This window comes from Porites lutea, chromosome 5, assembly GCF_958299795.1.
Source record: "Porites lutea chromosome 5, jaPorLute2.1, whole genome shotgun sequence".
Lineage (NCBI taxonomy): Eukaryota > Metazoa > Cnidaria > Anthozoa > Scleractinia > Poritidae > Porites > Porites lutea.
In genome coordinates, this window is record NC_133205.1 from 40547742 (window position 1) to 40568157 (window position 20416).

The window sequence follows — 20416 nt, forward strand, 5'->3', positions numbered from 1 at the left end:
TTGATACCGCTGACAGAGAAGATCGTGTTGATATCGCGCCTCTGCGTTTAAATTCTCGTCAGCCAATCACTATTGGTTTAAAAGCTGAAACAGCCAATCAGAGAAGCGCTGTATTCGAACACGACTTCACGTGAATCGCTTGCAGACAGCATCAAAGAAAGATGTCGCGAAGTTGCTTGTTTTGTCAATGAGGTAAGAATCATTTTTCTCCATTTTGTACTGTGGATTCCTCTTTTTTCAGTGATTTTGTCTTTTATCCTTTTGGACGAGCAATTTGCGGGAGTCGCGTCAACCAAACCGTGAAATGCCCACAAACAAGTTGAATTGAACCTTACCAGGCTCAATGCAGTTGACCCTTGGCAGTTGATTGTAATTGTCGGTCGCAGAAACATTTCCTTGAAGTTTTAGTAAAAATTTGAAAGCGTCACGAATAAATGATGCAAGTATTTAATGTCTAGAGTTAAAACTGATTTAGCCTAGCTTAAGCTTATATGTATTCACTAAGCTTATAAAGTTTAAGACATTTCTGAACATGCCACACTAGGTTTCTATAAGATTTACACCTCCTTTTCGCTTGCACGTCAGTGTATGTACACTGTAGGAGACGATCCTGACTTCGATATTGGGCTTCGGTATGCATCTCCATGCAGCTGGCATGACAGGACGGCATGCATGACATGTACAGATCACTTATCTTAAAGTGATCTGTTGTAGTCATTTTCATGCAAATTACTGTAAACTGAAGTCAGGGAACTTCTGACAGCTGTTTGTATATGATTATACCCTTAAGGAGATATACAGTCTTTGTGCAATTCAGCTTAAACCTCTATCCCAATAGCCCTTCTGACAACATGTATTTCATTGTAATTATGTTTAACACTTTTGAGACTGGAAGAGTTAATTTACCGGTAACCCTTTCAGTCCCAATGACCAAAGTCAAAATTAAGAAAAAAAAATAATAATAATAATTCAAATGCTCCAAATTTAAGAGAAACAAAAGGCACCATGACGTATGAATCTGGCTAGTAGATTTCATTTGAAAGGTTACCTACAAGATATCACCGTGACTAAATAGCACCAAGCCTGTCTCCTATACTACCAGTGGAATATATAACATATTATTACATACATATATACAGTAAAACCTGTACAGGACTGTACATGTAAAGAAAAGCATGAGATTTGCTGTCTCCTTTGCTGCTTATTATGGGTAACTTAATTTGTTATTTAGCTTGCATGGCAGGCATTGGAAGGGGAAGGTGGAGCTATTCGTTATTAAGTGGGGCTGTTTGTGGGCAAGACGAATGAAGTCTTGCAGTGTGATTAGCTATCCAAGCCGGCAAGGTGGAGCTACAGGTCTTGTGTAACATGTACCAAGCATTCCATCATGAATTTAAATTCTCATACCTTCAAACAAAGTGGTGTCTCTTTTAAGTGGACTTGGTCACTCTGAAGACTTTGTAATATAAATGGGCCATTTCACTTCTACCAAACAAACACCTTGGCTGAGAAAAATAATAGTAAACTTTTGGCAATGTCACCTGGTTTTTCTGCAAAATGAAATCTGAGGAGAGAGTGCAAAAATTCCATACTTCATCTGATGACAAGTGTTACTACCCAGATACAGGTAGTGGTTGATTGATTGCTTGAGGCAATTTCCCTTGTGGCATAACAAATCGGAGAGTCACAATCCCAGATGTAGGTAGTGACACACGTCATCAGTATATATAAGGAATTCTGCACATGCTCATTCCACACATGTTATTTCATGGGGAAAGCAGTAGTTGTGTTGTCTATTGTCAGCTGTTTTCGTAAGCCAGCAATTACCTATATAGTTACTCATGTTGTACATTAATGTATTATTGATTTCAATTGATTGTCAGCCTACAATAAGTTATATTAACTGGTGTAACTCATCTTTAAAAGCTTGTTATATGACTTTCCAGGTTTCTTATGAGGACATACAAGCTCATTGGTTCTTTAAATTGGCCATGTAGGTTGAATTCAGTCTGCAATTTCCATTGTTTACTCAAGACCTTTTGCATCAGTAATGGAACCTGAGGCAACAGCAATTCAGAAAATCCAAGACAACGGCAATCGCCCAGAGGATTGGCTGGAGTTCCTGTCCCAACAAAGAACAAAGTCTGGTCCAGATCTTTCCACTGAAACCTGTCAACACTTAATCTTTCTTTATGAGAGAGCTGTCACTCAAATATCAGCTGAAGACAACAAAAAGAATTTCTCTTATGCTCGTCTTCTTGTGGAATGTGCAAAACTTCAAATGTAAGGTTCTAGTAACTTTACTTGTTGGTACTATACTTGCTGCCTGTAATAAATGATCTGTTTATGGAATATTACTGCGTCAAATCTGTTTTAAGCAAAGCCATATTAATTGTCACCCTCCATTAAGGAGTCACTAATTACTTAAGTCCCCAAGGGTAACTTTTTTCTGTTCATTGCTTTCACCTATTTTAAACAACAATTAACCTGAATTATAAAGCATTCAGTTGGCCATTTCCCAAACGTCACACCACTTTTACACAAGTTTAATTTCGTGCTGCACAGTTTATCAAAAATGAATAACCTTATGAAGATACGTGTGTGTAACGCATTTGGCCATTGTCCCAGTTTTTCAAAACGTGGATAACACTATGATATCTATCCACTGAATAAATCACTATCCACTTTTTATTATTATTTTATTCTTTGCACAGTAATTATATTAAAGAAATTAAAGTAAAATACAATATACTGTCTGGCAACTATGTCTTGTTTTGTCTGGCTAGTCATGGTGACCTCACGACAGGTGAAATTGCTTACAGGACTGTACTATCATGTTGTGTTACAGGAGAATCTCAGAAGATGATGCCAGAAGAACATTCCAGTTGGCAAGAAGCAATGCCAAGCACTTTGCTATTGTGTTTGTTGCATGGGCTCAATTTGAGCTATTGTTAGGTTTGTTTTTAATACCGTACAATGTCAATGATATTTAGAATAATTATATTATATACCAAGTAGAGCATACAGTCAGGTTGTACTGTTTTAATTGTGATATAATCTTCAATACTTCTTTTAACTTGTTTTAGTTTTAGCAAAGGTGTCTCTCTTCATATAATGTAAACACGTGTTCAGTATTAAATTATAGTAATTACAATAGCACTTTAATTATTGGATGCAGCTGTGTTATGGTATGAAAAATTACGCACTGATCAAGGAGGGTATTTGGCCAAGGCAGATATTAAAAACACCCTGCGAGATCTGCATAATTCTTCATATCATGTCTGAAAGCCAGATATAAAAATTGTTTTATCATTAATTCAAACTATTTTCCAATCAGTCAATAAAACATGCATACTGCAATCATGCTCACATGAATAGCCCACATTCGATATATATATTCGCTATCATTTTTCTATATTTGGTTTGGTTTTCTTTGTGCCCATTATAAAGTCTCTTCTGGGAATTGGAAGACAATGGATCATGAAAAATTTGCAACTTTGACCCTTAAGCCTCGAAGTCATGTTAGAATTTTAATATATTGGACGTGGGCTATTACAACAGCCGCCAAAAATTAGAAGGATTTTCTTGTTTTTATAACAGACAATTTGAACTTTTTTGTGCTTAAGGGAAAGATTTTAGGACCGTTTAAAGCTTTCAAAATTTACACGGATTTGTATGGAGAACCTGGACTCAACCATGACTGGGTGTCATGAGCTATTTTGCTTGCACAAATCCTTCAAATGTTTGACGGCTGTTGCAATTGCTACTTTTTGAGATATACCGCTGAAACTTAACAGGTTACCTAATTTTAATATGCTCTTTCAGTTCCTGCTAACAAAATTTTCCAAAGGTGAACTGTTTTTGCATTAGCAGAAAGCTGATAAAGTGTCTGATCAACTATTGCAAAAGGACAATTCATGCTGGTTTGCATTCAGAAAAAGAAGACTAAAATTACTGTATCTATCTTCCATTACAGGAAACAAAAGCAAATGTAGAGGCTTGCTTCGCAAAGGAAAAGATTTTGAGGCAGAGCCCAAAGAGTTGCTGTTAAAAGCATATGATAACTTTGTTGAAGGAAAAAAGATTTTGATAGATGACAGAGAGGAGTTGACAGGTTTCACTTACTTCAGAGGCAAACAGAAGAGTAGTGACTCTTCAGTTGATTCTTCTCCTTTAAGCACAGGTACACCAATCTAGAGTTATAACTCGTTTTTCCTATTCACATGAAGGTAAACAGGTTGAAGAAAATGAGATTCAGCATTAGAAAGCTGTTAATGATTGGCTTTAACAAGTGATTTAATAGTGACCTTATGATACATCATTTCTGCCTCATGGGTAGACTAGTATCTACCACAGGTTAGAGAACATGCTTGCCATTTCAATAGCTATACAAAAGGAGGCCATGATTTTCTAGATGTGGTAATGGCATCACTTTTCTACCTGGTAGCGGAGCCATTTCTCTGAGGTAAGAGGCAATCTACCTGACTGTGCAGTGTGTTTACTGCTATTAATATGCGGGTATTTACCTGTACGCAGAAACGATGTATTTTAAAGTGTCTGTTAACTCAAATAAGCAGTGTTACCTTGTTGTTTCATTTGCACTGAATTTGTAAATTGCCAAAAATCAGTAACTTTTATAACACTGAACTGTAAACAATAGTAAACAACGCCGCATTCAACTAACACCTTCAAACAATTCACAGTGTTCAAGATTTGGTGAGGTGGAGCACAGTACTCCACTGTTGTAATTTTACAACTAAAATTTGATTTTTCAGTGTATTCCCCTTCTGAATTTCTACAGGTGAGGACACATCAACAAGCTCTCGATTCACTGACAGTGGCAGTGCCAAATTCGCAGACAACACCAGTGCTGTAATTTCATTCAAGCTCCCCAGCATTCTAGAAAGCTGTGGTAGGCAACCACTGAGCAGTAGAAGAAGTATTAGCAGCAGCAGTGATGAAGCAGACACCATTCCATTCCAGAAAGGTCATTTTAGCCACCTTCAGAGGGGCTGTCAATCTACTCAAAAAGCATCTGTCAAGTCTACACCAGACGTTAAATCAGGTGAGTTGGGACACCCTCGGGATGCGACAAATTTGTCCGGTCCTTGTCATAATTCTAGAGCTGACCGCTTACAGGACTAAAAAAGTACAGAGTTTTTATGGGAGTCAAAAAAATGGAGTTTTGTGAAGGTGGCCGTAAGTAGAACTGTCCGTTTACAAGAGTGTCCGTTAGGAGAGCTTCCACTGTATTTTGTTAAGCAAACTCCCTTTTTTCATCTGACTTCTGACATGTTAGCCTGACAGTGTAGCAGGTATTTCAGTTCTTTGTATTTTTCGTTTGTGGTGGTCTTAAGAGATGCGACCGCGCAGAAGCTGAGCCGAGGTCAATCAAGAAAACAAGGAGGGAGTGGGAAGGGGGAGAGGAAGAATATAGAGAGAAAGAGCTAGGTTTAGAGCGTCGGCTTGGAGCTAGGCCTGCTTCCCCTCGCTCCCTCCCCCTTCGTTTTCTTCTTTGACCACTGTTCACAAAGGCTACTGATGTGTTTATTTATGAAATCTATTCAAAACTGTATCAGTCGCTGAGGTTTTTTTTTAGGGCTCCACAGATGTTCCAGGAATAAAAATATAAAAAAATAAATAAACCTGGCAACTTCAATGTAAAAATGCTGGGACGCGAGGTGTCTGGTCCAGCGGCTATTTCCATTTACTGGTACTATTTTGCCCTTTGCTCAAACCACCATTTTGTAAAAAATTGAAACCGCAATGTTAAGAGTTAAAAACTTACAGGTTCTTTTCTTGTTTCAACGCCTTTCAATCTGGTATTTTTAGGGTTGCGTCCTATAATTTTGGCATGAAATGGATCACGTGACGCTGAGCTGCAAACGGCTTATTTAATTACTGTAAATCAAACCTGATTGCACTTGTCTACTCCGCCTTCCTCCGTAGGTAGCAACAGCCTCGCTGCAAGCATGAATTTGTCAGTCCGGCGTAACAAGACGAGACGTGACTTTGGTCTGCCAGTAAGGGTGAAGATGACGCTTCCATCCGTCAAGGAGCCTGGTGACGATCTTGACGGTATCAGTGCGCTGGAGTTAACAGTGGATGAGTCTCAGCAAAAGAGTCAGCCTGAAATGATTTCAGTTGCTCAAGAAGCAGCACCAACCAACGGTAATTCATGTGTTGCTTCTACCTGTCATACTGCAGATAGAAAAATCGATGAAAAGCCCCTTACTGGGAAGTGCCTCCACCCAGCAACGACTCAGAATCAGTTTAAAGGCAAACAGGACGACTTTGAGGAGAGTGTATTCACATCACAAGCACAGGGTAACCAACTTCCTAGTCAGCAGCCAAATAAAACCTTGCAAGAAGGTTCACAGACAATTCCAACAAACCCTCTGTCAGCAACCTTAAATAATGGCAGCAGAACACAGAATGATCATTCAAGTCATCGACAAACATTTCCAATTCAGCAAATTCCCACCCCTCAAGGATCAACTGCACTCGTCTCCAGCAGCTCCATCGGATCAAGCGTGCTTCAGAGGCCGAACTCAGGTTCAATGCCACCCAATTTGGGGGACAGTGGCTCCTTCATTCAGCATCCTATCCCACAGGCCAACCACAGTGGACAGTTACAAGGGATCCCAGGCCAGCTTCGTGACAATGGATTTGCCTCTGCGTTCACGCCAGAAATGCATTTTGTCAACCCAATGATGCCTATTGCACCAAAGGCTCCTCAGGGTATTATTGTCGTAAACGGTAAAACCTACCAAAAGTTGGGCACTATCGGCAAAGGAGGCTCCAGCAAGGTGAGTGCTTTGGGATCTACTTTACCCCAGAAATTGTAGAAATTCAAGAAGATTATTAACTTCAGTGTGGCCAAAAAAATGAAAAAACTAATAGAAGCAAGGACTGCCGGAGAGGTATCATTTTAATGGACAAAATGGGTTGCTACTGAAAGTTTTAATACTGCATGACCCCATATTTAGGACAGAGAGGGAAAAACTCTACCTCGTCTAGCGGCGCGACCCCTTGATCCCATATAGGGGACGTCACGAAACCGTAGCCTCCCACGCGGACGTTTTTTTTTTGCTCGTCACGCAATCCTCATCTGCGTGGGAGGCTAACCCAACCCCGAATAGCGTTTACTTTCCTTAAGGCTACTATTGTTTGAGATACTTGAATTTATCGCGGATTTAGGGGACTGGGTATTATTTGAGTGTCTTAAGTTTGCAATTTTTGCTTAGACTTTGCTGACTAATACAGTAGCCTTCCAGCTGTTTTGTTTTAGGGCTAGTTTGCATTGCTTACTTTGTTTTTACATTGTTTTCCCAACCAATCCCGTGAGGTCTTCTAAGAGCTGCAAGGTCGTCCCCTACTGCAAGTTACAACTGCGGCAACTAAATTTTGCTGTTTGCTGTATACTCGCCAAAATCGCCAAATTTAGTTTCCACAGGTAATAGTATCCTTAGGTTGGTGTTTTTTCGTGTGCGTGCGATGTCACAAGTACCGAAATGTATTCTCTGCACAGGTATATCAGGTGTATGACGGCAAAAGAATTTGCGCCTTAAAGTATGTGAACCTGGAGGAAGCAGATGATTTTATCGTTCAGAGTTACGTTAACGAAATTAATCTTTTAAAAAGACTTCAAGGAAATGATAACATCATCAAACTGTTTGACTGGTGAGTACGGTAATGTTTCTAGTCCTTTCACGCACGCACAGTAAGGAGCTTTAGCAAAGACTTCGGCGACGGCAAGGAAAACGTAAAAAAAAAAAACAAGAACAACAACAATAGGTGTAATCAGCAAAAAACAACTTTGCACGTGCAGCACACTTTTTTTGTACATTTCTTTGCCATCACTGCACGTGTACGACGTGAAGTTCCCTCAAGCGACGTTTTGTAGAGGGCGTAAACATAACGCAACGAACATACCTCCCTCCTCTTAGGGCCTGTTTACATGGATTGGGGGACCCCGGTCTAGTGGGGTTGGTTTCTTTTGTTTTCACGCTCTGGAGGACACAAAACAAAAGAAACCTACCCCACTAGACCGGGGTCCCCCACTCCATGTAAACAGGGTCTTAAACTTGGGTTCGGTCTCCAAGAATTCAATTCCAGGAAAATTCACCTAAATTAGACATTTTCGGCGAGTCGGAATAATCGCGACAAAGTTTCGTCGCCGTAGTCGATGCTAAAGCTCCTTAAAATTCACTTTTGTGAGCGCGCAATTTGGTTGACCCAATAAACCTTTCTTTTCCTTTACTGAATAGGGAGCTAAGCCAAGAAAAAAGCGCTATAATCTTAGTTATGGAGTGTGGAAGTATTGACCTTGCGGGCTTCTTGCGAAAAAACCGCAACAAGATGTCCAGAGGAGAACTGCAAGGATTCTGGAGGCAAATGCTGGAGGCTGTTCATGTGGTCCATCAACAAGGAATCATCCATAGCGACTTGAAACCCGCCAACTTTCTTCTTGTCGAGGCTCGTCTAAAACTGATTGATTTTGGGATCGCCCGTACATTGCAAGTAAGTAATACCACACCCTTCCAGCTTCGATGACGTAAGACCTCGTCAAGGGACGAGTGATTTTTTCCCATAGAAAAGCAGCAACAATAACAACAACAGTGTGTATGTCGTGGTTCAGTTTTAATCTTTGGTTGCAGTTTTATTTCCCTTTGTTTTAGGTTATGGTAATGTATGATAACGAGTTTAAATGAAAGGGAAATAAAATTGAAACCAATCATAAAAGTAAACCACAACATACAAATGTTAAACGACAAGTCGCATTGGAGGTTACGCGGACATTCACACGCTCAGCCTCACTGAATCACAACAAAGGTTTGGAACCAATTTTTTTGTTGGTTGAAACAGTTGATCAACCAGGACGCGCAAACATCTAACCAACCGAAAATGGCACACCCTAATCATTGGAGCCGTTTGAGTTTCTGAGAAATTGACCACCTACCCCTCCCCTAAACCAATATTTTGCCGTAAGTGAGAAGTTTTAATGTTGACTTAGGGGAGGGGTAGGAGGTCAGTTTCCCAGATGCTGATCCCATCTCTGTGTATTGTCGTTCGCAATCATGTGGGTAATCGTGTTATAAAAACATAATTCTAAACTTTGCGGCTAAAAACTGGAAGAACTGTGATTTCAAATGAATGTATGGTTGTCACCGTGGTAATTTTAATTTAGGCAATTGCAAATTAACCCGAAGAAAATTTCGGGACTTCAACCGTTAGTTGTTATGTACCTTCATTAGTGTTGTCTCAGTGCTGTGGGAGTGCTTGTGTACAGGTTGAAGAGGCACATGCAAATAATTGCAAACCACATAGTCATTAAGATGGGCAGCAACAGCTTTTTCAATAAGTTTGGAAACATACTTGAGATTGGACACACTGAACGAAAGTCAGCAAAAACCTCAGGGTCAGTATTGGCTTTCTTTAGCAAAGGTCGAAGAATTGCGCATTTTAGTTACCTTGAAGTCTCACCAGTAGTAAGTGATAAGTTAATAATCCTCGTAAGCATAGGTACTAAGGTAGAATAACACCTGGCCACGATGGATGCTGGTAGAGGGTCAAGTGAATGTTCACGACTTAATTGATCCAGACTTGATCAAAACCGAGTAACTCTGTTAAACGTTAGCGGTTCAAGAAACTTGAATTCTGAAACACAGCTTGAGCTCAAGCAATTAACAGGAGTTGTGGTTTTTTTCCATTGGCAGACCGGCCACGCGCGATTTTCCCGCGGATGCGTTCAATCTTCAGCACGAAAAGTCAGCAAACGCATTAGAAAGTTCAGCACCATTACTGGGTTTTGGATAGCAAGCTTTAGAGTTCCTCTGCAGAAGCATATTCACAGACTTAAAAATTATAGAAAATTGAGCCGGCGGAAATTTCATGACAACCTCCCGTGTGAATTCACTGCTCATTACGCATGCAGGAAAGTAGAGCTAAATCTGAAATCTGCCACTACCAACGGACTCAACTTTCAAATAATAAATTCATTACTGGAATCTTGGGGGGTACGCTTGACTTGGCTTGACTGTAATGGTATACATGTAAATGCATGGGTTTTCTTACTTGACCTGCAGGGAGACAAGACAAGTATAGAGCTTGACACACAGGTTGGGACGTTGAATTTTATGTCCCCAGAAGCCTTTCAAGATATTTCTCCTCGTTTTGATAAGACAGGAAATGCTAAACCAAAAATGAAGGTAAGTTTAGAGTAGAGTTTAGTTTTACAAACTACGAGAAACGTAAATGGAACACGACATTCCGTTCGGAAATTCCAACCGGGAAAACGGGACCATCTTTTTAGATTTTCCACTTTTTCTGGGAGTTTTCCAGTGGGAGGAACCGACGAAACGAGTTCCATTTACCGCCGAACCGGAAATTCCGGAAATTTTGACTAAATGGAAAGCGTCTCGAGAAGAGCGCGCTCAGTTCGCTAACAGCGGCTGGTAATAGAGCCAACACGACACTCAGCTTTTTCCCTTCTCTTATCTGACAAAAGATTGGCCGACCTAGTGACGTATGGTCTCTTGGATGTATCCTTTACATGATGGTGTACGGTCGCACACCGTTCCAACATATTACCAACCATCTTCAAAAGCTGCAATGTATTATGGATCCTTCTCACGTCATCGAGTTCCCGGATATCAATGACAAGCACTTATTAGATGTCATAGAGGTTTGTTTAGTAATCTGTTCGTGTTTTACTTAATATTTACAGTGTATTTATTTATTTATTCATATTTGTATTTATTTTTATTTTCTCGTTACATCTAATAATACAGAAAACTGATCTACTTTGTCATTAGGTCCTCGCCGCACTCATTTGTAACCTTTACATTGTTAGACCGTTATGGTCATTCATCTAAAACAGAACCCGAAGTAGGATTTTTGTCAAACTTTACCAATTGGCTGTTTATGTTTTAAAAACTTAAATTTTGATATATAATCAAGGGTCCCATGTTCGTTTAGGATCAGGAGCAACTTGTACACACCAAAAGATTCCCTAAAGGGGATCTGTGAGACGGAGACACGGTTAAGAGCTTATTGCGGCTTCGCTTAATGCACTGCAAGTCATCTTTGGATATCCCAGGAGCATCATTTCGGTACGACGAGATTTTCATAAGAAAAGTTACGATTTCAACAAAAATTATCTAGTCCTCCAGAATAGCTGCTTTTGGGTTCCCAGGGATGAATACAGGTTTGACCATAGCTTGGTTAACGTCCGCACTTGATCTTGTTGATTTTCAGGGCTGTCTTCGCCGCAGTCCCAAAGAGCGCTACACCATTCCGCAGCTTTTAGCTCACCCTTTCATTAGCTCCTCAGCGCAAGGGAATACATCCTCGTTTTCAGACCCTTCGGTGGAAATAGACTCGGACAGAATGTTTGACTGCCTGATGGAGTTTGCCAAGGCTGATGTCAACTCTCCTCGATCAATACGAGCTCTCAGTCAGGTAACAATTTACACTGTATGATTTGAAGTGCTGAAAGTTTTCTTATAGACGTTTTCTCATATCAGAAGTTCACAACGGGATGAAACGTGTAACTCGCGCTCAATCCTCGTGAATATTCATTGTTTTAAGTACCATATTTGGGAACACTCGCTGTGGCCTCAAAAAAGCAATTGGACAAAGCAAACACATGAGAGTTGCACTTTTCAACCCCTCATGAGTTTCTACTCTTACATATAGTGAGCAATAGTCCGAAAAATAAAATAGAGTAGCTACGAATATGTTGTGGTTCAATTTTATCCTTGGTTTAAATTTTATTTTCTTTTGTTTAAAGCTCATTTTCATATATTATCATACCCAAGAACAAAAGAAAATAAAATTTAAATCAAGGATAAAATTAAATCGCAGCATTCATCTAATGACTACAGAACAGTTGGAAGAAGATGGTAAAAAGCCCGCAAACAACATTCGTAATTAGTTTTGTTGCCAAACAGACATCTGGTTTCAAAAACCTCTTTTGACATGTGTAAGCAGCAAAGAAAGTCCACTGTTGCCGAGGGCTGGGCCGAGTAAGGTCTGGGGTTGAGGCTTGACTGTTAGTGTTTTATTATTCACCAGAGCTTCCTTAAACAGCTGCGTGCTGGAAATAAAATCAGTGTCTCATCAGCTGTACCTGGCAGGCACCATATTCATGTCAACTCTCAGCATGCAGTGCCATCGATTCAGGTCCCAGGCCCTGCACTCCGTCAGCCGTTGGCTGGAATTGACGTTCAAGCATTAAGTCAGGCACACAATGCATTGAAACCGCCTCACGTGTCAGGGAACGACAAGTACATGAGATGGAACACAATTGAACGTGATAAGGTATTTTATTAACGTTTGTAAGTCGCGTTCTCTCTGTAAAAGACTGCTTATAAAGTATTCATATTGTAGCTAATAGACAGATTTAGTAAAGACACGGTGACAGCGGCGTTACACCACCAGGGTCTACGTCCCCTACTCTTTTTGAACAGTGGAAAAGCTGTGAGGTGGGACTGACAGTTTCTCGGCGGACTGACTAATGACAGAGTGGCAAGTTGTCCACGGGAAGTAGTGCTCAGTCCTTTCCGCGCGCTTTCGCGTTCTCATTTTTCGTTGCTTGGTTTTTACACACTCTATTTGCAGTTAGCCATTACTACACCTGGCGGAGGATCATGAGGTTATTCCTATAGTAAGATCTCTAATGACAATTCACTCAGCCCAGGAAAGGTTGTTGACACCACCAGGGTCTACGTCCCCTACTCTTTTTGAACAGTGGAAAAGCTGTGAGGTGGGACTGACAGTTTCTCGTCCTCATCCGAGAAGATTAGAAAGTCTAACCGTTGTGCAAATGTCATTACAAAGGTAGCACTTTCCTCTCAGTTATTAAAAGACCTGAGTGTTGGTCCGGCTGGGTATTAAATCCCCGATCCCCTCTTAGAAGACTGGCGCTCTCCCAGCTGAGCTAACCAGGCGGCGGTTTGCTCAGTAATCTCTTTTGCTAAATCTGCCTTTGTAGTGGGACGTTCTTTTAACTTTGTGGTAGAATTTTATTTTATTTTTTATTTTAGAGGACTACAACTGTGGATGGTCGCTATTGTACTTGCCCTGTTAATAATTGGCGTGGAATGTTTTAGAGTCTGCTTGATCTTTTTCGTTGTCGCCCTTGGCGATTCGAAGAGCTTCTGAAACGCAGTTCCCAATAATGATGAACCAAATTTTCTGAGCATTTAACTTCTTCATTCTACATATTCAGTTGTAGATTTTTATCACCCTTTTATTGTTTTTGAATAGGAAAATGCAGATCTAAACGCTGTATTGAAGCGTGAGCTTGCCGAAAAGTATAGAAATGCAGTTCCTGCTGACATTTCCGAGTCAACATTTGGTAAGTACTGTCAAGAAGGTTTTCACTGTGGTTTTCTCTGTGGATTATTATTATTTCATGCAACTCGCTTTTAGAATAAGCGCTTCATAATGGATTCAGTGAAAATCAACCATTTGCAAAAAATAAAATAAAAATGTGTTGATTGCCGTAGAAAATAATGGAGCTGTAAACAGTTGAAAAAGATTTTTCCTAAGGATTCTGGTGATCGAAGCTAGCCCTGTAAAGATGATGGTTAAGGATTTTTTTACTTTCTGTTGGTCGCTTAACTGTAATCTAGAACCAAGTTAGAAATATGGAACCTGGACTGAAAATATTTTTGTCTGTGTTACAGAACAGTCATGGAATACAACGACAGGAAGATGAATAGTGCACTAAAATCAAGAAATCGACGCTGGCTTGTGATAATTTAGGATGTTTTATTCAGACCCTATGTAATATATGTTTCTCTGCTAAGTGCCATACTGGTTCTCCCAAACTTCAGTATACCTGCCTTTAGTAAAAATAAAAATACGAGAACTCGCATACGAGGATTTTGGATTGGCGTAAAGTAGATTTGTCACGTAATTTATCGAAATTCAAACGGTGAGAACTGCCACTAAATTGACTGGAAAAAAACTCTCAAAGAAGGTATACAAAAAGAACCACGGATGAACAAACTCGAAGGGAGACTGAAACGGATTGCAATTGTCTAACAGTTTTTCAAAAGGTTCATTTCAGTTCTTTGTAACGTTATTAATATATATGATAATTAGCCTTTGCGACCTTGTTAGCATGTGCCAAATACAACAGTATTCTTACTTTCATTTCACACATATAAAAGAAAATATAAATAGGCGGCCATCATGAAAGGGGTCTACACTAAGACGTGAATAAAAGTTAGTAGAAGGACAGCAGCAAGTGTAAATAAAAAGCTGCGTTTAATAGATATTAAACGGTGTATTTTACTGCTTCCTGGCGAGGGAAATGGGGATTAGAGAAGTGAGGACTGGTCCACACTTGCTACGTACGGGTGCCTATGACCTTGTAAGAAATAGAAATCGCAGTCGTAGGCGGGAATTGTTATTAAAAAGGGACTGTAACCATCAGCCATTTTGATTTAACTAAATGCACTCCATTTTACTAAATTCCGTAAAAATCGAGGTAATCTTGATAGGATATTGGATCTTTGTATAAAGGGTTCTTAGGATGCAAACAATTTATAAGATATCAATTCCGGGAAAAATAAACGTTGAAAATTTAACTCAGCGTTAGTCGTTTGGTCATTTAATTTTCTTTTTCCCAAATTAGTAACTTTCTAAAAAAAAAAGCCTAGATTTTATTAACAGCTAAAATGACTTTGAGAGAGTTATAATATCCTTAATGATGTAGTACTAAACAATTCAATAAGTAAAAATAGACATAAATCCTTTTTTATAGAAAAGAAGTAAATTTTGAAAAACATGGCTGTCAAAACTCCGTTGTCATGGTAGAGTCACGCACACGATGACTTTAAATAATTTAATTCCAGATAAATTTTCGGAAATAAAGCTAAGTTTAGCGGTCATTGCTTTAATGGTATTGAAGTTATTTAACTTCTTAGCGAGGGGTGAGTCAAAAGCTCCCCGAGGTGGATAGGGTTAATTGTGCGTTGCCTTACGTGTTGTTGACTTTCCCCTTCCGACACTGCAACATATTACGGAACTACCCTCTTACATTTTCGACTTGACGGGTCTCACGTTAATCAATTAATTCACTGCTGCAGTTTCCGATTTCTGATTGATTTTTTCATTTTGAAATCAGTCAAAAAATAACATTCATACATAGGGTTTATAACTCAGTCCAACTAAAACCAAGGTTAGGCAATAATTCCTTCCGTTCGAAGTTCTATGGGTTGTTGGCTTTTCAAATATAGCTAACATTGTTTGCTAAACTGTCTCGAATAACTTTTAACTTGTTAAATGCGTGTGGTATGGACAGGTGGTGTCGATGTCGAAACAAATGGCGATGACAATCTTTTCTTCGTCTTCAGAATAAGACTAATTTGTTGGTTTAATATTGTGGTTTACGCTGAAAATACGAATTTTCACCCGTGCAGGTCAAAAAACTCGTATCTTCCAAAACCGCTTTGGTGGTTTAGACGGAGCAAACTGAACAAAACAAAGCGACTGTGTTGATTCTTTTCTTTACACGCACCTTTTGCTCTACTGGCTTTATCATTGCTCATGATCGATGAAATTGCTGACAAATACCCCCTTAAGCTTTATTTTAGGCTAAAATTCAAAATTTTTCTAAATTCGTGAACCTGTTAGCTCATTAGCTTTACAATGCGATAAGGCATTTTTGCCTCCAACAAAATGATAATTTCTAATTCAGCGAAGCAGAAAATACGAGATCTCGTATAATTTACATAATATTTATTTCGGATCACCCGAATAAATAACATCATGTTTTCCACTATTCAGTTTTGTTATTCCCTGACCGCCCAAGTGTTCTTTTTTATTTATCATCTTCAAGCCTTTGGATATTTTGATTTTTGGGATTTAAACTCTGACTTCATCCCTACTGAAAAGACAATCATGGCGCATAATAATTATTCATTGAAAATTTGTGAACCAAACAAAGATGATAAGGTATATTTATATGTTGTCCGACCTGATAATACTAATTAGCCGATCAATTTTAGAATATTATGATATTGCAGTTTCAACGTATTAGAAAATAAAAAGACTGAACTGTTTGCTATTTTCAGGCCTTTCAATAAAACTTTCGATGAGAACTATAAACCAATTTCGATATCCTCAAGGTCATACTTGAGGATTGCTTTAAGAAGCGCTATTGGCTATCTTTTTAAAGGCTAAAACGGTCTCGGGATCAGTTGAATTTCAAAAATAATGGTTCAGTTTTGTTTTTAAGAGTATTTTGAAGCATCGAAACTGTTCGCTGTCTTCTGTTGCCTCGGATGGCAAGGGTGATTGACATGGATTGAAACTTAAAAAAATTGGACCAGCTTTTTCAAGTTTAAATGTTATGCTCGCAAAAATCACCAAAAAAATTATTATGGTTAGTGATTCTTGATGAAATTTGCCTCACATTTTCGTCAAAACTCTACAGGAGCATTCTGTGTATAGTTGAGGCACTAAATAATTATTACCACAAAGAATTGACCTAAAACAGCAATAGCCCCTTTAATTCAAACCTACGATATGCTCACTGTCTGCAAGTTTTTGGTTTCCATGGCAACAGACCAAGCGTTTCCTCGATCTAAATTTAGAAATATTTTGCTAAAAATAACACCAAAGCGTGGGCAAGATTGCTGATTAGAAGTATGCGTAGGTGGAACAGAAAAATTGAAAAGCAAATTTTGCTTTTGAAAATAACTTTTTTCGTGTCACGTTTACTTGTAAAGCACATTGTTGATTCAGATTCACCTATTTTGAAGAAAACAATAGCCAATAAGCTGACATTATTTTCAGTCCATATGCACCAAGTCCGTTAAAAGCAGGATTGCGTTTCTAACTCGAAAGCAGATGCCATTCAAGTAAGCCAATGACACTGCAGTATTTTATGATTTCGAGAAATTAAAGGATATCGTCAACTAAGCATTTTCGTATTTTCAAAAATAGCAATATCAAAGAAGAAGAGCAGGAAGAAGTTAACTAGCAAGAATTTCACAGAACTGCGGCTCCGATAATAATGTGGCTGGTTACCGTTAATTTGGAGGTTCACTTCATGGACGTATTGGAGACATCAAGCGTGTTCGCTGTTCTGATGGTTGCTGCCATCTTGTTGGTTAAGCGCGGGTCGCGAAAATTGGAACCATTTAGAAATGGAAGATCTTCTGTTTTTTCGGAAAAAAAGCCAATTCCCGAGGAAAATGAAGAACACAACTTCTTCCAGGTAATTTATGAGCCCGCAAAAATAATATTAGAGAGTTTTCCTTCTTTTCTTTTTAAAACCTATAGTAATTGCATCAAGTTTGAAGAACTTTCTAGTCATCTGTGCAGAACAAAGAAGGTCGTTATAATGTTTAGTAGTTGGTCTATTTAATGGACAGTTAATTTTTCCTTTAACTCATAGATAACAGAATAAATGTGAAAAGAAGACTGAATAGCACATTGAAAAAAGGAAAACTTACAATCAGCAGCTTTTATACATTTCCCTAACTGAATGACCTTTTCCTGTACCTAATAAGCCGGGTTTCCCTATAAACTATTATAAGAGCTAGTCTGCCGCGGTCTATGATACCAACGGGCGTATCCCAGGCTATCATATGCACCACAGATAAATTTTACCATTTATTTAGTCATCGCAGACAAGCTATTTTGGTATAAATAACTTGATTTGGGTTTGGAAGAAACCACTGAAGATCATGATCATGAAAACCAGGCTTTACTCTCTTGTAAGTCTACTTTTGTTTAATTTCAGATTTCCTACGGTCCCAGTTCTACAGCCTCGTCTACAGATCTTGAAGAAATAAAAATTGACAACAATAATCTATTAATTTCGAAGGAATATATACTTCTTTGGAATGAAGCGCTCTAACAACAACTTTGTTTCGATCTCCCAGCCAGACTCAGTGATGCTAGCATGTTTCAATGGCACTATTGCTTTTATGTACACTGAATAAAGCATTGACTACGTAAACTCCCCTGTACAAAATGTTTAATTAAAAATATTTTGCTGATTTTAAAAGAGAAGCGATAAATTGAAAATTGACTGGTTTGATGAGAAAAAAGTGTGGATATGTATAAGTTTTATCTTGTTAATAGCCTGTGTAGTAAAAATATTATAAGAAACAAATTCAGTCACCGCTTGTCAAGTTAATCGTTATCCAGTGTAAAATTCAGTTTAAAACGCATCATTTCCCTCCAAACGTGTTTTTCAGGAATTACATTAATCTATTATTCTTACATTCGCATCTAATCGGGCGCTAAAAAAATTAAAAGTTAATCAAAATATTAAAGTTAAATATGAGGCTGTTCGTTCGTGCTCATGGAATCAACTCCAAAATCTCTTGTGTAGCAATTTATTTCTTTTCAGTATTGTCAAATCTGGATGAAACACATGCACTATCTCGATCTTTTCTAGTGTCTTCGAAACCCCGATGGAAGAGAAGAACGGCGGTGCACGTGTACGCGGCGCTTTTTCGAAAGGAATCTGTGCTGGAATCAGAGCAACAAGCCGTCTTTCAAACTGATCATTTGTTCTAACAACTGGAGATAAAATTACCTCCCTAGCTAATCAAAATCGAACTTTTTGCTGGATCATTCGTTTTTGAGTCGTCTATGACTGTTCTTAGAGAAAAAGTAAATCAACTTGTGCACTATTAACCATTTTGTATATATTTCGCAATGGACCGGGTACAAGCAAAATGTAACTGCCGCAGGAATATTAGCTCAGTCGGTAGAGCGCTTGACTGCAGTGCGGAAGGTCGCGGATTCGATTCCCGTGGCCGGACCAATAATCAGGGTCTTAAAATAACTAAGAAATGAAGGTACTCCCTTTGCACTGCAGGCGGCTTGACCTTATAATTCGCGTACGTAAAATGGCGGTCCCGTCTCCTATTGGAGACGTAAAAATAGTGTCCCCTATTAGTACTTTCTCGCTAAATACCTTGACACTCAAATAAAGTGCTTCTTTTAAAGTTCCGTCCAACTCCGGGAGGTACGGAACAGAAGGCACTGACAACCGATAAAAACGTGAAAAAAATTACCGACTACCGATAGGAAAAATATTAACTGACTACCGACATTGACTGACGTGATCTACTAGTTTGTTTCCAGAAAGAAGAGCATATTGTACCATAAATCCTCTGATTAAAACCCATTTGAGTAGAGATGAGGGGCTTATTTGAGAGAGGGGGGCTTCTTTAATTTAGAAAAGACGATGGTATCAGTTCTCCATGAGGAACTAGGATACAAAGTGGAAAAGCGAAAGTACGAGAAGCCGAAGATCAAAAACAATCAATGGTGAAATAAACGATCATGTTTCATAAATAAAACAAACCGGAGTTAATGGAGTTGAAGTCCAATCAAGTGAAGCATTGTTACAAGTTCAACACGTTTTATAGGGATCAAAGTCATGAAACTGAGTGAAATACATAACAAACATTAATAATTAACATGCATTTTCATTTATTAACGGAGATTTACCGACAACCGACAAAGGTCGAAAATCAGATCTCAGCGTTATCATGAAGCTCAGACAAAGCCTCAGCACTGTAACTGCTTTTTTTCTTCGCATGATCGTTTTAGCTGATATGATTCGTGATAAATAAATTTTCCGAGCATAAACAACGTATCAACACATTATCAGATTCCATCTGGACAAAACTGTTTGTTTAAGATACCGTTTTTTTTTGTTTTTTTTTTGTTGTTGTTTTTTTTCATTTACGAACGCGGAAACAAGTTACAATCACATTTATTTTGTCACTTCAAACCGTATTTATTAGGCCATGTCCACACGAATCGGAACACTTTTGGAAACGTATGCGGATTCAGAAATATCCGGATACTTGTGTGGCTTAGTCAGATTTTGTTTTTTATCTTGTCACTTGATAATGATGTCATGGCAATTTGCTAATTTTTCCTTCTTCAGATATTATCACAGTTGTAAATTTTGAAGATCGATTGTTTACTGTTGTTGTGACATGTAAGCATCCTATGTTTGTAAAAAAAAAAAAAAATAGAAAAAGAAAGAAGGAAAATATATGAATGAAATCCCGCTTTTATTAAGTTAACAAATAAAATACAAACCAAAAGTAAGTGAGGGAGGAGGGGGTGGCATGTTTTGTATTGTTTCCCTCCATTTTTGTTGGTTATCGTAATAAGCAGACTATTTCTCTTTCGCGTAGGGAAAAGTTAATAACACGCCTATCTATTTGAAGGATGCCTGTATTTGTTCGCGAGGAGGTCAAAATTGTTGTAATAAGTGACAGCATTTAACCAAAAGATATATTAACGGATGTCTTCATTAATTTCGTACAACCAAGGTAAAGTTTAATGAAAATGAATAGAAACTTGGAGTAATTGCGTACATTTACATTTTTGTCACAAAAATAAATAAATTTTAAGT

General features: G+C 38.6%; 1 protein-coding gene across 1 annotated transcript; it reads left to right on the forward strand.

The window, feature by feature from the left end:
• The first annotated feature begins 75 nt into the window (after positions 1 to 75).
• Positions 76 to 14288, forward strand: LOC140937622 (dual specificity protein kinase TTK-like). The gene is made up of 14 exons (XM_073387176.1): positions 76 to 192; positions 1947 to 2283; positions 2849 to 2955; positions 3977 to 4183; positions 4802 to 5065; positions 5950 to 6809; positions 7532 to 7683; positions 8271 to 8523; positions 10089 to 10211; positions 10511 to 10687; positions 11260 to 11463; positions 12079 to 12324; positions 13273 to 13363; positions 13695 to 14288. Exons 2-14 carry the CDS (start codon positions 2051 to 2053, stop codon positions 13724 to 13726), a joined length of 2949 nt encoding a protein of 982 aa, XP_073243277.1. The 5' UTR covers positions 76 to 192; positions 1947 to 2050; the 3' UTR covers positions 13727 to 14288.
• Positions 14289 to 20416: the final 6128 nt, after the last annotated feature.

Bases quoted from the DNA above. Each gene is read 5' to 3' on its own strand.
- LOC140937622 (XM_073387176.1), top strand. From the start codon at position 2,051: ATGGAACCTGAGGCAACAGCAATTCAGAAAATCCAAGACAACGGCAAT. The intron at 6,810-7,531 runs GTGAGTGCTTTG...TTCTCTGCACAG, and splicing joins GCAAAGGAGGCTCCAGCAAG to GTATATCAGGTGTATGACGG. The intron at 12,325-13,272 runs GTATTTTATTAA...GTTTTTGAATAG, and splicing joins ACACAATTGAACGTGATAAG to GAAAATGCAGATCTAAACGC.